Source organism: Ornithorhynchus anatinus, chromosome 18 (assembly GCF_004115215.2).
Source record: "Ornithorhynchus anatinus isolate Pmale09 chromosome 18, mOrnAna1.pri.v4, whole genome shotgun sequence".
In the NCBI taxonomy this organism is placed as follows: domain Eukaryota; kingdom Metazoa; phylum Chordata; class Mammalia; order Monotremata; family Ornithorhynchidae; genus Ornithorhynchus; species Ornithorhynchus anatinus.
Window position 1 is genome coordinate 40,099,702 of NC_041745.1, and position 12,359 is coordinate 40,112,060.

Consider the following 12,359-nt stretch of genomic DNA (forward strand, 5'->3'; position numbering starts at 1 on the left):
TTTGATCTCATAATCTTATATCCATCTAGTACAAAGTAAATATGTCATTTATTTATTTATATTAATGTCTAGTTCCCCCTCTAGACTGTAAGTTCATTATGGGCAGGGAATGTGTCTGTTTATTATTATATTGTACTCTCCCAAATATCCCAAATTTGTGTGATCTCTTCCCAGACACACAACTCCTTCCAGGACATATTTTTTTGGTCACCACTCCTCGAATCGGTGGGAAACAAGAGTGGGAAGATGGGCCAATATGTTGAAACCCCGGTGTTGTGAGGGACAGCTTCTACCTCAGTGGCCCTTTAGGCCCTGGGAAATCATCGGCGGAATGCACAGGAAACTCCTCTCATGCCAACATTTTCTGTGCCGTGCGGTCAAAGGCTGCTGATCTTGAGGCTCGGCTCAGAGAACCTCATCTGGCCTAGGCTAGTTCATCTTCGATAGCATCGCCCTAAAATCCCTTCAGAAAAGGAAGTGTCGAGTGATGTAATTCCAGGAAATACTTGCTACCTCAGCGGAAGTCTGTGGTATATTCGCCCACTGAATGTTGCTTTGAGTAATCTCTAACCCCCCAACTGTCACTTTAGCCTTTCCCCACCACCTATAAACAGTTACAATCCCACAATGCTTGTACCACTTTTATACATGTCGTATATCCTCTATTATTCCTCCTCCTTGAAATTTATTTGTCGACCTCTCCCGGCTACGCTATAAACTCCTTGAGGGCAGGGATTGTGTCTTCTCTTTTGAACTCTTTCATATACTTAGTACTGAGCTCTGTACACAGACAATAAATACTACTGATTGATTGACTGATTGTCCTGGGCCAGAAGATACGCAACCAAGTGTTGTGAGGATCAGTGAAGGCAAATACCAAGTTTTGGAAGAAACCCCGCAATGAAGTCTTCCTTTTAGCAAATTAGTATGTTTCTTTTTTAAAAAAAAATGGTATTTTTAAATACCTTTTTTAAAAAATGTATGGCTTGCTATGTGCCAGTCACTGAACAAAACCCTGGGGTAGATACAAAGTCATAAAATTGGACACAGTCCAATTCCCTCATGGGGCTCGCAGTCTTAATCCCCATTTTATAGATGAATGTAACTGAGGCCTGGAGAAGCGAAATGAATTGCCCAAGCTCACTCAGTAGACAAGTGGGGAAGCAGTGTGGCCTAGTAGAAAGAGTCTGGGCCTGGGAGTCAGAAGGACCTGGGTTCTAGTCCTGGCTCCACCACTTGTCTCTGTCTCAGTAACCTCATCTGTAAAATGGGGATTAAGCTCAAATGGGGCTCAAATGGGACCAGGACTGTGTCCAACCTTATTAGCTTCTATCTACTCCAGCACTTAGAACCGTGCTTGACACTTAGTAAGCACTAACTTACCAAATATCATTATTATTATTATTATTGTGGTGGACTTGGAGCTAGAACCCAGATCATCTGACCCTCGGGCCTCTGTCTCTCCGCTAGGCCACACTGCTTTAAGCTTAGTCTGCCCTTAACCAAACCAGATGCTTAAGTTCACAGAGCCAATGGAAAAATCAGCTGGCATTGAGTGAGTTCGACCCATAAGAGGGCTTATCCTCCTGGCAATTTCCCTGTCAAGTTCAGAGGTTTGAAAATCTGGGAATAACCAAAAAAGGGCAGATAGATGTGACGCATCCAAAAATCTCCTACCTAGAAGCGTGGTTCTCTCGTGGCAACAGAGAGTTTGTATTTTGAGGCTTACTAGAACATTGTGATGTCAAAATTGGAGTGGGTTATTATTATATTTGTTCAGCATATACTATGTGCCAGGCACTGTAATAATAATAATTTGGTATTTTTAAGCGGTTACTATTTGCCAAGCACTGTTCTAAGTGCTGGGGTAGACACAAGGTAATCAGGTAGTCTCACGTGGGGCTCACAGCCTCAACCCCCATTTTAAAGATGGAGTCACTGAGGTCCAGAGAAGTGAAGTGACTTGTCCAAGGTCACACAGCAGTCAATTGGTGGAGTGGGAATTAGAACCCACGACCTTCTGACTCCCAGATCCGAGCTCTACCCGCTATGCCAGATCCACCAGCATCTCACCTGTCCTCGGGGTGGTCAGGAAAAAGGGCTCACTCCACCCCTGGCTACCATCGCCCGCTGGCTGGCTCACACTCCTCCAACATCTGGCTTGAAACTCGTACTTGGTCTTCGGCTCCAAGTCGTAGCCTATGCGCTGCCCATTTGGAAAGCGGGCATCCAAGTCTTCAACCTGAAGTGGAAGAGGTTAAAATGACAACATGTCTGTTGTCCCAAGAGAAACTGGACTTTTTACATCAATTCTACGGTGGTTCTGGCTTCCGCTTTTACCCCAGTTTTAGAGGATTAGCGGGGCGTTTCGATTGATTTTTTTCACCTCCAGAGGATGTAAGTGACAAGGCTACCTGTTGGGAAAGGGTGAACAGTTTGAACTTAGGGGTGTAATAATGACCGTGGTGTTTGTTAAGCACTCACTCTGTGTAAGCCTTGGGGTAGATATAGAATAATCCTACGGAACACAGACCTTGACCCGCATGAGGCTCGCAGTCGAAGTGGGAGGTAGTCCAGGTATTTAATCCCCATTTTACAGAGGAGAAAACTGAGGCAATGAAAAGTTAAGTGACTTGCTCGAGATCCCACATGAGGCAAATGCGGAGCTGGGACTAGAACCCAGGTTTCCTGACTGCCAGGCCCAGGCCCAGGCTCTGTCCACCAGTCCAAGCTGCTGTCTCCCCCTCTAGACTGCCAACCCACTGTGGGCAGGGAATGTGTCCATTTGCCTTTGTATTGTACTCTCCCAAGCGCTTAGTACAATGCTCTGGACATAGTAAGCTCTCAATAAATACTACTAACTATGCATTGAACATTTAAGGACCAGTGAGACCTAAAACGTATTCCCATTTGAGCTATTTCCGGCTCTAAACTCCGTTATCCTTGGGTGAACAGGAGATCCTGAGTTTGAATCCCAGAGAGGCTTTCCAATCAATCAATCAATCAGTGGTATTTATTGATCGCTTTCCGTGTGCAGAGCACTGTACTAAGTGCTTGGGAGGATACAATAGAACAGAGTCGGTAGACACCTTGGAAGAGGCTTTTGTCCTTTAATAATTATAATGATGATGGTATTTGTTAAGCGCTTACTATGTGCCAGTCACTGTACCAAGCGCTGGGATGGATACAAGCCCATCGGGTTGGACACAGTCCCTGTCCCACATGGGGCTCACGGTCTCAATCCCCATTTTACAGATGAGGTAACTAAGGCCCAGAGAAGTGAAGTGACTTGCCCAAGGTCACACAGCAGACAAGTGGCAGAGCTGGGATTAGAACCCATGACCTTCCGACTCCCAGGCCCGTGCTCTAGCCACTCTGCCAAGCTGCTCCCGTTAGCCATCTACATTGAGCCTTTATATAGATTGGAAGCTTTTTGAGGGCAGGAATCATTATATGGTATATATAATTATATTATATATTATATTGTATTCTCTAAGAGCTTAATACAATGCTCTGCACATACTGGGTGTTCACTAAATACCACTGATTGATTGATGGATAATGATGAAGAGGGTTACGACTGGATATTTAGACCCAGGTTCATTCTGGTCCAAGTACACAACAGTGCTCCAGTGCTTAGAACAGTGCTCCAGCTCTTAGAACGGTGCTTGGCACATAGTAAGCGCTTAACAAATACCATTAACCACCCCCACCTAAAAAAATTACCAATTCTTAAATTTAAACTGGGTGTGGGACTAAGGGCAGGGAGCATATCCACCAACTCTGTTGTATTGTTCTCTCTCAAGTGCTGAGCACAGTGCTCCGCCCTCATTAAGTGCTCAATTCATTCAGTTGTATTTACTGAGCGCTTACTGTGTGCAAAGCACTGTACTGAGCGCTTGGGAGAGTGCAATATAACAACAAACGGACGCATTCTCTACCCACAGCGAGCTCACAATCTAGAGGAATGCTCAGTGAATACCACTGATTGATTGATTAATTAGAAAGGGGAAACAGGGCGTAGGAAACGAAAGCTTACGCAGGTAAGGCTTCCCGGAGGAGATATGATTCCGGAAGGGCTTTAAGGATGGGAAGAGTGCTGGCCTGTCAGATGGAGAAGCAGCGTGATTATTGGAATGAGCATCGGCTTGGGAGTCAGAGGTTATGGGTTCTAATCCCGGCTCCGCCACTTGTCAGCTGTATGACTTTGGGCAAGTCACTTCACTTCTCTGTGCCCCGTTCCCTCATCTGTAAAATGGGGATTAAGACTGTGAACCCCATGTGGGACACCCTGTTAACCTTTATCTAGCCCAGTGCTTAGAACAGGGCTTGGCACATAGTAAGCGCTTAACAAATACCATTGTTATGGGAAGCAGTGTGACTCAGTGGAAAGAGCACGGGCTTGGGAGTCAGAGGTCATGGGTTCGAATCCCAGCTCTGCCACTTAGCTGTGTGACTGTGGGCAAGTCACTTCATTTCTCTGAGCCTTAGTTACCTCATCTGTAAAATGGGGATGAAAACCGTGAGCCTCATGAGGGACAACCTGATGACCCTGTATCTACCCCAATGCTTAGAACAGTGCTCTGCACAAAGTAAGTGCTTAACAAATACCAACATTATTATTATTATTATTATTATTATGTGTGAGCTCACTGTGGGCAGGGAATGTGTCTGATGTTATATGGTACTCTACCAAGCGCTCAGTACAGTGCTTTGCACCCAGTAAGTGCTCAATAAGTACAATTCAGTGAATGAATGTGCTGCGTTTTGCATTTGTGTCATTTCTTGTGAGTAAAAAACCAGCATAAACGAAAACCCGTCAGTCACTTCCTCTAGGTGGGGGCAGAGGACAGCAGGAATTTCAAAACCCGCCTTGCGAACTTTTGGATATAAAATGACTGGTACAATCTTTATTCAGAGACCCTTATATTTAATCAATCACTGGTATTTATTGAGCACCTACTGCATGCATAACATTCATTCATTCAGTCGAATTCATTCAGCATTTACTGTGTGCAGAACACTGTACTAAACGCTTGGAAACACTGTCCTAAGCCCTTGGGAGAGCAGAACAGAGTTGGTAGACGTGTCCCCGGCCTAGAGCGAGCTTTACAGTCTTCATTCATTCAGTATATTTACTGAGCGCTTACTGTGTGCAAAGCACTGCACTAAGAGCTTGGGAGAGTAAAATATAATAACAGACACAATCCTGCCCACATCAAACTCACAGTCTAGAGGGGAAGCAGCGTGGCTCAGTGGAAAGAGCCGGGGCTTGGGCGTCAGAGGTCATGAGTTCGACTCCCTGTTCTGCCACTTGTCAGCTGTGGGACTGTGGGCAAGTCACTTAACTTCTCTGTGCCTCATTTCCCTCATCTGTAAAATGGGGATGAAGATTGTGAGCCTCATGTGGGACAACCTGATGACCCTGTATTTACCCCAATGCTTAAAACAGTGCTCTGCACATAGTAAGCGCTTAACAAATACCAACATTATTATTGCTTATTATTTATTTATATGAATATAATAATAATGTTGGTATTTGTTAAGCACTTACTATGTGCCAAGCACTGTTCTAAGCGCTGGGGTAGATCCAACGTAATCAGGCTGTCCCATGTGGGGCTCTCAGTCTTCATCCCCATGTTACAGATGAGGTAACGGAAGAGCAGAGAAGTTAAGTGGCTTGCCCACGGTCACACAGCAGACAAGTGCTAGAGGAGCAGAGTGTGAGGGCTGGGCTGTAGCGGGAGGTCAGTGAGGTGAGGTAGGAGGGGTTGAGCTGATGGAGAGCTTTAAAGCCGACGGGAAGGAGTTTCTGTTTGAGGTGGAAATGGATGGGCAACCACTGGAGGTTCTTGAGGAGTGGGGTCATTTGGGCTGAATGATTTTTTAGGAAAATGATCCGGGCAGTGGAATGAAGTAAGAACTGGAGCCAGGAGAGACAGGAGGCAGGGAGGCAGGGAGGTCAGTGAGGAGGTAGATGTAGCCATCAACGAGGGACAGGCTAGTGCCTGGGTCAGTGTGATAGTGTTTCCAGATTTCCACACTGCCACACCAATTAAGGGTTTAATTCCCAGACTAAGCCGCCCTTTTCCTCAGCTCCCCCTCCGTTCCGTGTCACCTAGACTCAGTCCCTTTGCTCTCCCTTCAGCCCCAACACACACACACACACACACACACACACACACATATACATATATATATATAATTCTATTTATTTATATTGATGCCTGTTTACTTGTTATGTTGTGTATATATCTGTAATTCTATTTATACTGATGCCTGTTTACTTGTTTTGATGTCTGCCTCCCCCCGGTATGGGCAGGGATTGTCTCTCTTTATTGCTGAATTGCACTTTCCAAGCACTTAGTACAGTGCTCTGCACACAGTAAGCACTCAGTAAATGCTATCGAATGAGTGAATGAATTAATTCACAGTAGCGTAGTGGCCTGAATGAACGGAATGGATTTAGGAAACACGTTGACCAGTGATGTGGTTTTCGTGTACTAGTTAATAGAACCACGGTTCTCCTGGTCACTAGGTAAGTTTGATACCGATTCTTTTACACAAAAGTATTCCCATCATCCATACTTTCTCTTCATGCCCAAACATACAATAGACTTACACTCGGTAAAATCACCTCAGTCACAGGGCAGTGTGATAAACTTAATTTTTAGGATTTTGGCAGCTTGACAGGAGATTTATGAAATTTCCCCAGAGCAATTTGAATTTCTCAGACAGCAGGCCATAGGTTTGGGGCATATATTACTAATGTCCCATTGATGATAATTAGAGTACGTATATAGGTTTTGGAAGTTTTAGAGTAGCCTAGTCACTATATTCATAATTTATTTATTATATCTATAATTCATTTTAATGTCTGCCTTCCCCTCTAGACTCTAAGCTCATTGTGGCCAGGAGGCGTGTCTACCAACTCTGTTACAGTGAACTCCTCCAAGTGCTTAGTACAGAGCTCTGTACATAGTAAACACACACACACACAAAGAAGCTTAAATTTCAGAATTACTCATTTGGGCTATTAACCCACTGTATCCACTGTCAGTAGATATCCTTTTCCATCAATCAGTAGCATTAATTGAGCACCCAGTGCTAGGCATTTTTCTAAGCACTAACCTCCAGTGGTCGCCCACCTACCTTCACGTCAAACAGAAACTCCTTACCATCGGCTTTAAAGCACTCAGTCAGCCTGTCCCCTCATACCTTAACTTGCTAATTTCCTACTACAACCCAGCCTACGTGCTTCATTCCTCTAATACCAGTTTGCTCCCTGTATCTCAATTTCTTCTGTTTTGACCCCTTACCCATGTCCTCCCTCTTGCCTGGAACTCCTTTCCTCTCCAGACCACCTGTCTCCCCACCTTCAAAATCATATCTCCTCCAAGAGGTCTTCCACAATTAAGCCCTCTTTTCCCCTACTCCCTCTCCCGTGTCTCCTACTCATTTGGATCTGTGCCCTTTAAGTACTTGATATTCACCCCGCTCTCAGCCCCACCGATCATAGGTACATATCTGTAATTTATTTTAATATCTATCTCCCCCTCTAAACTCTTTGTGGGTAGGGGACATGTCTCCCTAATCTGTTGTATTGCAGTCTCCCAAGAGCTTGGTACAGTGTTCTGCACACAGTAAGCACTCAGTAAGTACCTTTGATTGACTGATTGTTTGGGAGAGTTCAGCAGTAGCAAGACATGATCCCTGGCATCAAGTTTGCAATCATCTAATAATAATAATAATGTTGGTATTTGTTAAGCGCTTACTCTGTGCCGAGCACTGTTCTAAGCGCTGGGGGAGACACAGGGGAATCAGGTGGTCCCACATGGGGCTCACAGTCTTAATCCTCATTTTACAGATGAGGTCACTGAGGCCCAGAGAAGTTAAGTGACTTGCCCACAGTCACACAGCTGACAAGTGTCATGACCTCTGACTCCAAAGCCCATGCTCTTTCCACTGAGCCACGCTGCTTCTCTACTTCTACTACTTCTTCTACTTCATTCACCCAGTATAAAATAGTATTAGATTTGCCTCACGTTCCAAGTTTGGCCTGTTGTGGCCTTGTATCTTGTTTCGCAGTAAACGTTATCCATCGATGTTTGCCTTTTCCAGTAGATAAAAGTTTTGGGGACCGAAGCGTTTCCATTTTCAACATTGATGATGATGGGTGCGGCAGGTATCACTAGAGGAAAAAAAGAATTTTCTTTAGACATATTTTAGACTAAGCCTGAGCAGAAATCATTCTATCTTTTAATGAAAACTGCATCTAGGGGGTGGGGAGGTCCCAGAAAAGTCACACCCAGCATCTTGGAGCCAGGATCCACTGCATTCTCAATCCATTTTTCAGTGGTATTTGAGTGCTTATTGTGTGCCGAGGACTGTACTAAGTGCTTGGGAGAGTAATATACCGTAGAGACAGCTTCTGCAGTCAACAGCTAGCTCACCTCCTCATCTTTCTCATAGAATCACGGAACTGGGAGGGACTCCAGCCCCTGAGGGTTGGAGAAGAGATGGTGGCTAATTCATTTCTTCAAAGGTCTCTGGGGTAGAACTCTTACACCCTCTCTTATTGGCTCACCTCAGGTTACTATCATTCCTAGAGTCAAGTCCTTCCTGATAAGTGGGAAGCAAGAGTAGGGGTTGGCTGGAGCTAACCAGAGCCCACTGGACACGCTTTACGTGCTCATGGCCCTAGAGGGTTCTGGGAGGCATGGTCAACGCCTCAGAGAGAAGGGAAGAAAATCTGATGCTGCTAAAATAAACAGGGGAGTCAGAGCCCAGTGGCACCTAGAAGGCTGATGACTCGGGCTACCAACTTACCCTGAGTCAGTCTTGGAGGGGAAAAAAAGAGCATTCTCTTTTGGAGAAGCAGCGTGGATCAGTGGAAAGACCACACATCTGGGAGTCAGAGGACCTGGGTTCGAATGCGGTAAAAATCATACATTTCCTTAGAGTTCATTTTGGTATGAATGGACTTCAGAAAGATTCCTGAAGTCTCACCCCCCTCTCCTCACCCCCTCAGCCTCTGGTTTTATCACTCTCTTACAACAACCCAGGCCTCACACTTAGCTCCTCTAATGCCAACCGACTTATTCCACCTCAATCTCGTCTATCCCGCCGAGCTCTTGCCCATGTCCTTCCTCTGGCCCGGAATGCCTTCCCTCTTCATATGCAACAGACGATTACTCTCCCCAGCTTCCAAGCCTATTGACAAGTCATCTCCTCCAAGAGGCCTTCCCTGACTATGCCCTCATTTCCTTTTCTCCCAGTCCCTTCTGCATTACCCTGACTCGCTCCCTTTATTCACCCCCTGCCTCCAGCCCCAACGCACTTATGTCCACCAGCCCCAACGCACTTATGTCCACATCTGTAATTTATTTATTTCTAGAATTGTCAATCTCCCCCTCTAGACTGTCAACTCATTGTGGGCAGGGAGTATAACTATTATATTGTAATACTGTATTCTCCCAAGCACTTAGTACAGTGGTCTGCGCACAGTAAGCATTCAGCAAATACAATGAGCTGATTAATTGGTTGATCCCTTGATTCTATCGGGCCCCGGCCTGATTTTTATGTGCTTCCGCCATGGCAGCAGACATGGAGGAATCTGAGCTCGCTGAAGGCAGGGACTATGTCTGTTCCATTGTACTTTCCCAAGTGCTCGGTACAGTGCTCTGCACACATTAAGCGTTCAATAAATACGTTTGACTGACTGACTCTCCCTCGAGACTCTACCTAGCCTCATAAGTGCCCTTCCCTTAGAGCACTGGGCTTGGGGGCTCCAGTGGATTTCACATCCGCTGCCCTGGTTAATGATGTATGTGAAAGTCAAGCGATTGGGCTGTTGCCAAAAGAATCGTTCTTTACCTATCTCATCAAGGTGAACTTGCTGAGGAGCTGATGTTTTCACACCTAGGGCATTCGCTGCTCGAACCCAGATGAAATACAGTGGCCCACCGCTTAGCTGATTTGTCGAGATGTTGAGAAATTCAGAGGGGTTGTACCATTGCTCTTCTGCTGTCTGTAAACTGAAGGAAGAAATAATCACCAAGGTGTTACAGTTTAGTGGTCACCGATGAAAATGGGCCTTCACTAGTCGGGGCTCCAAAATTACATTTTTTTGACACGGCTGCATTAGGATGAGCTTGGTTCGGTGGATCTGGCAACATAAAGTGGAGGAGTTTTCTCAAACTAGAACCTTATTTGTAAACAATAATAACAATAATAATAAAAATAAGTGTCTTTGTTAAGTGTTTACTATTTGCCAAGCACTGTTCTAAGCTCTAGGGTAGATACAAGTTAATCAGGTTGGACACAGTCCCTGTCCCACGTGGGGTCCTCACTCCTAATCCCCATTGTACAACTAAGTAACTGAGGCCCGGAGAAGTTAACTGACTTGCCCAAGTTCACACAGCAGACAAGTGGTGGAGCCGGGATTAGAATCTGGGTCCTTCTGACTCCCAGGCCTGTGCTTTGTCCACTAGGTTTCGTTGCTTAAATACATGAAGAAGGGCTGAAAATTGTTACCTGGACTATTACTATTATTAAGTGCCATCGAGACGGTTCCTATTCATAGCAACTCCAGAACTTTCTCCTGTCTTCTGCCATAATCCACAATTTATCTAACGGTTCTTCTGTATCGTAATTATGGTCTCTATCAATCTAGCTGCTGGTTTGCCTCTTCCATGTCTTCCCTGGACATTTCCTAGCATTAGTGTCTTCTCCAGAGAAGTAGTCCTCCTGATTAGGTGTTCAAAATGTGGTAACCCAAGTCAAATTATTGGCCTTCCAAAAACCACTTTGGTTTCATTTGTTCTAAAATCCATTTGTTTATTTTTTGGATGGCCCATGGTACTTGCAAAAGCCTTTGCTAACACCACATTTCAAAAGAATCGATGTTCTTTCTATCCTGTTTTTCCACTGTCCCGCTTTCGGATCCATACATTGTCGCTGGAAACACCATAGAGTTGACCATTTGTAATTTTGTGGCAATTGTTACATCAGCACATTCCATGACTTTTTCCAGGCTCTTCATAGCAAGTCTTCCTAACATTAATTCTCAGCGTATTTCTTGGCTAGTACTTCCTTTATTACTGATTATCGATCCCAGGAGATAAAAATTTATCAACTATTTCAATCTTCTCTCCATCTACTACAAATGTGCTAAAACTTCCAGTTGTCATGATCTTTGTTTTCTTAACAGTCAAGTGTAGGCCCATCTTTTTGCTCTCTCTGTTCCTTGACTTTTAGTAATCTGCCCTTCAAATCTTCTCCACTTTCTGCTAGTAGGGTTGTATCATCGGGCTAATGAAGGTTGTTTATATTCCTTCCTCCAATCTTTAATCCACATTCGTCTTCTGCCTTCTGGACGCCTCAGAGGAGTTTATTTTGCCAAAGACACATGGAGACTAAAATGCGGCATGGGGGTCATTATTATGCTGAGCTGTTGACTCTCCTTTCTATACCCTGTAGGTTGGGGATCTTTTGAGATTGTGGGGTTTGGGTAATGGGTGAATAGGTTCAATTGCAGTTAATTGTGTATTCTGAACCCAATAGTAGAAGGAACTGTGGGAGGTTTGTGTCTGCAGGATAGGTTGAGGGTAAGGGAAAATATTGACATTTTCTGAATCTCCTCAACATCAGAACATGGACCTGTGTCAGGGATTATCCAAGCAAATCAGCTGATCCTCAAGGTAGCTCGAATTTTAAGTACTTGAGGTAAAACCGACTGGATTTCAAGTCAGAATCATGACTCTCCATCTTAAATAGGTTTTAGACAATCAAAGCTAAAACTTCCCTACCTCGAGCCTCGTAAATCACCTCACAGGACAGCATGGAGGTAGTAAGCCGTACATAGGAGAAAGTAGGTCAATTTTTGAATGTTTTCCATTTAGAAGAACTAGAACACATGAAGACTCATAACTGGTTTGTGGCTGATTCTTCTCTGACCACACACATTTAGACCACAAGTCAGAATGGAAATGAACTCGATCGTGTTAACCAGAGCTGACTCTTTTAATTCTGAGACACCTTTTTGTAGAAAGAGCTTATGTTAATTTCTACATTAGCACCTTTTCCACAAAGCACTTTGGCTATGAAGAAATCAGGGAGTTCCCTGGGAGCCTTTCTTCAGGAGGCTGTGCGGAAGTGCAGGTGGCAAGAGCATCTTTTTCCTTGGGTTTTTACAATTTTCTTGTAGGAAGGCCTAGAAACCACGTGGCATGTTATTTTAGGTCTGGCTGTAATAGAGTGAAAGCCCCCGATAGGCAGGTATTGTGCTTTCTACCTCTATTGTACTCTCCACCCCCAACCAGAATTTAGTACAATGCTTTGCACAGGGTAGGTAATCA

At 44.6% G+C, this 12,359-nt stretch overlaps 1 protein-coding gene across 2 annotated transcripts in view; it reads right to left on the reverse strand.

Annotated features, from left to right (window-relative positions):
* The window catches only part of IL23R (interleukin 23 receptor), a 48,907-nt gene that overhangs the window by 23,107 nt on the left and 13,441 nt on the right, over window positions 1–12,359 (reverse strand). For both annotated transcript variants that reach the window (XM_029046561.2, XM_029046560.2), the window contains exons 5-7: window positions 9,877–10,037; window positions 8,046–8,191; window positions 2,074–2,242 (exon numbers count right to left, since the gene is read on the reverse strand). In XM_029046561.2, the coding sequence (XP_028902394.1) occupies window positions 2,074–2,242; window positions 8,046–8,191; window positions 9,877–10,037 (476 nt within the window). The remainder of the gene's footprint in view (window positions 1–2,073; window positions 2,243–8,045; window positions 8,192–9,876; window positions 10,038–12,359) is intronic.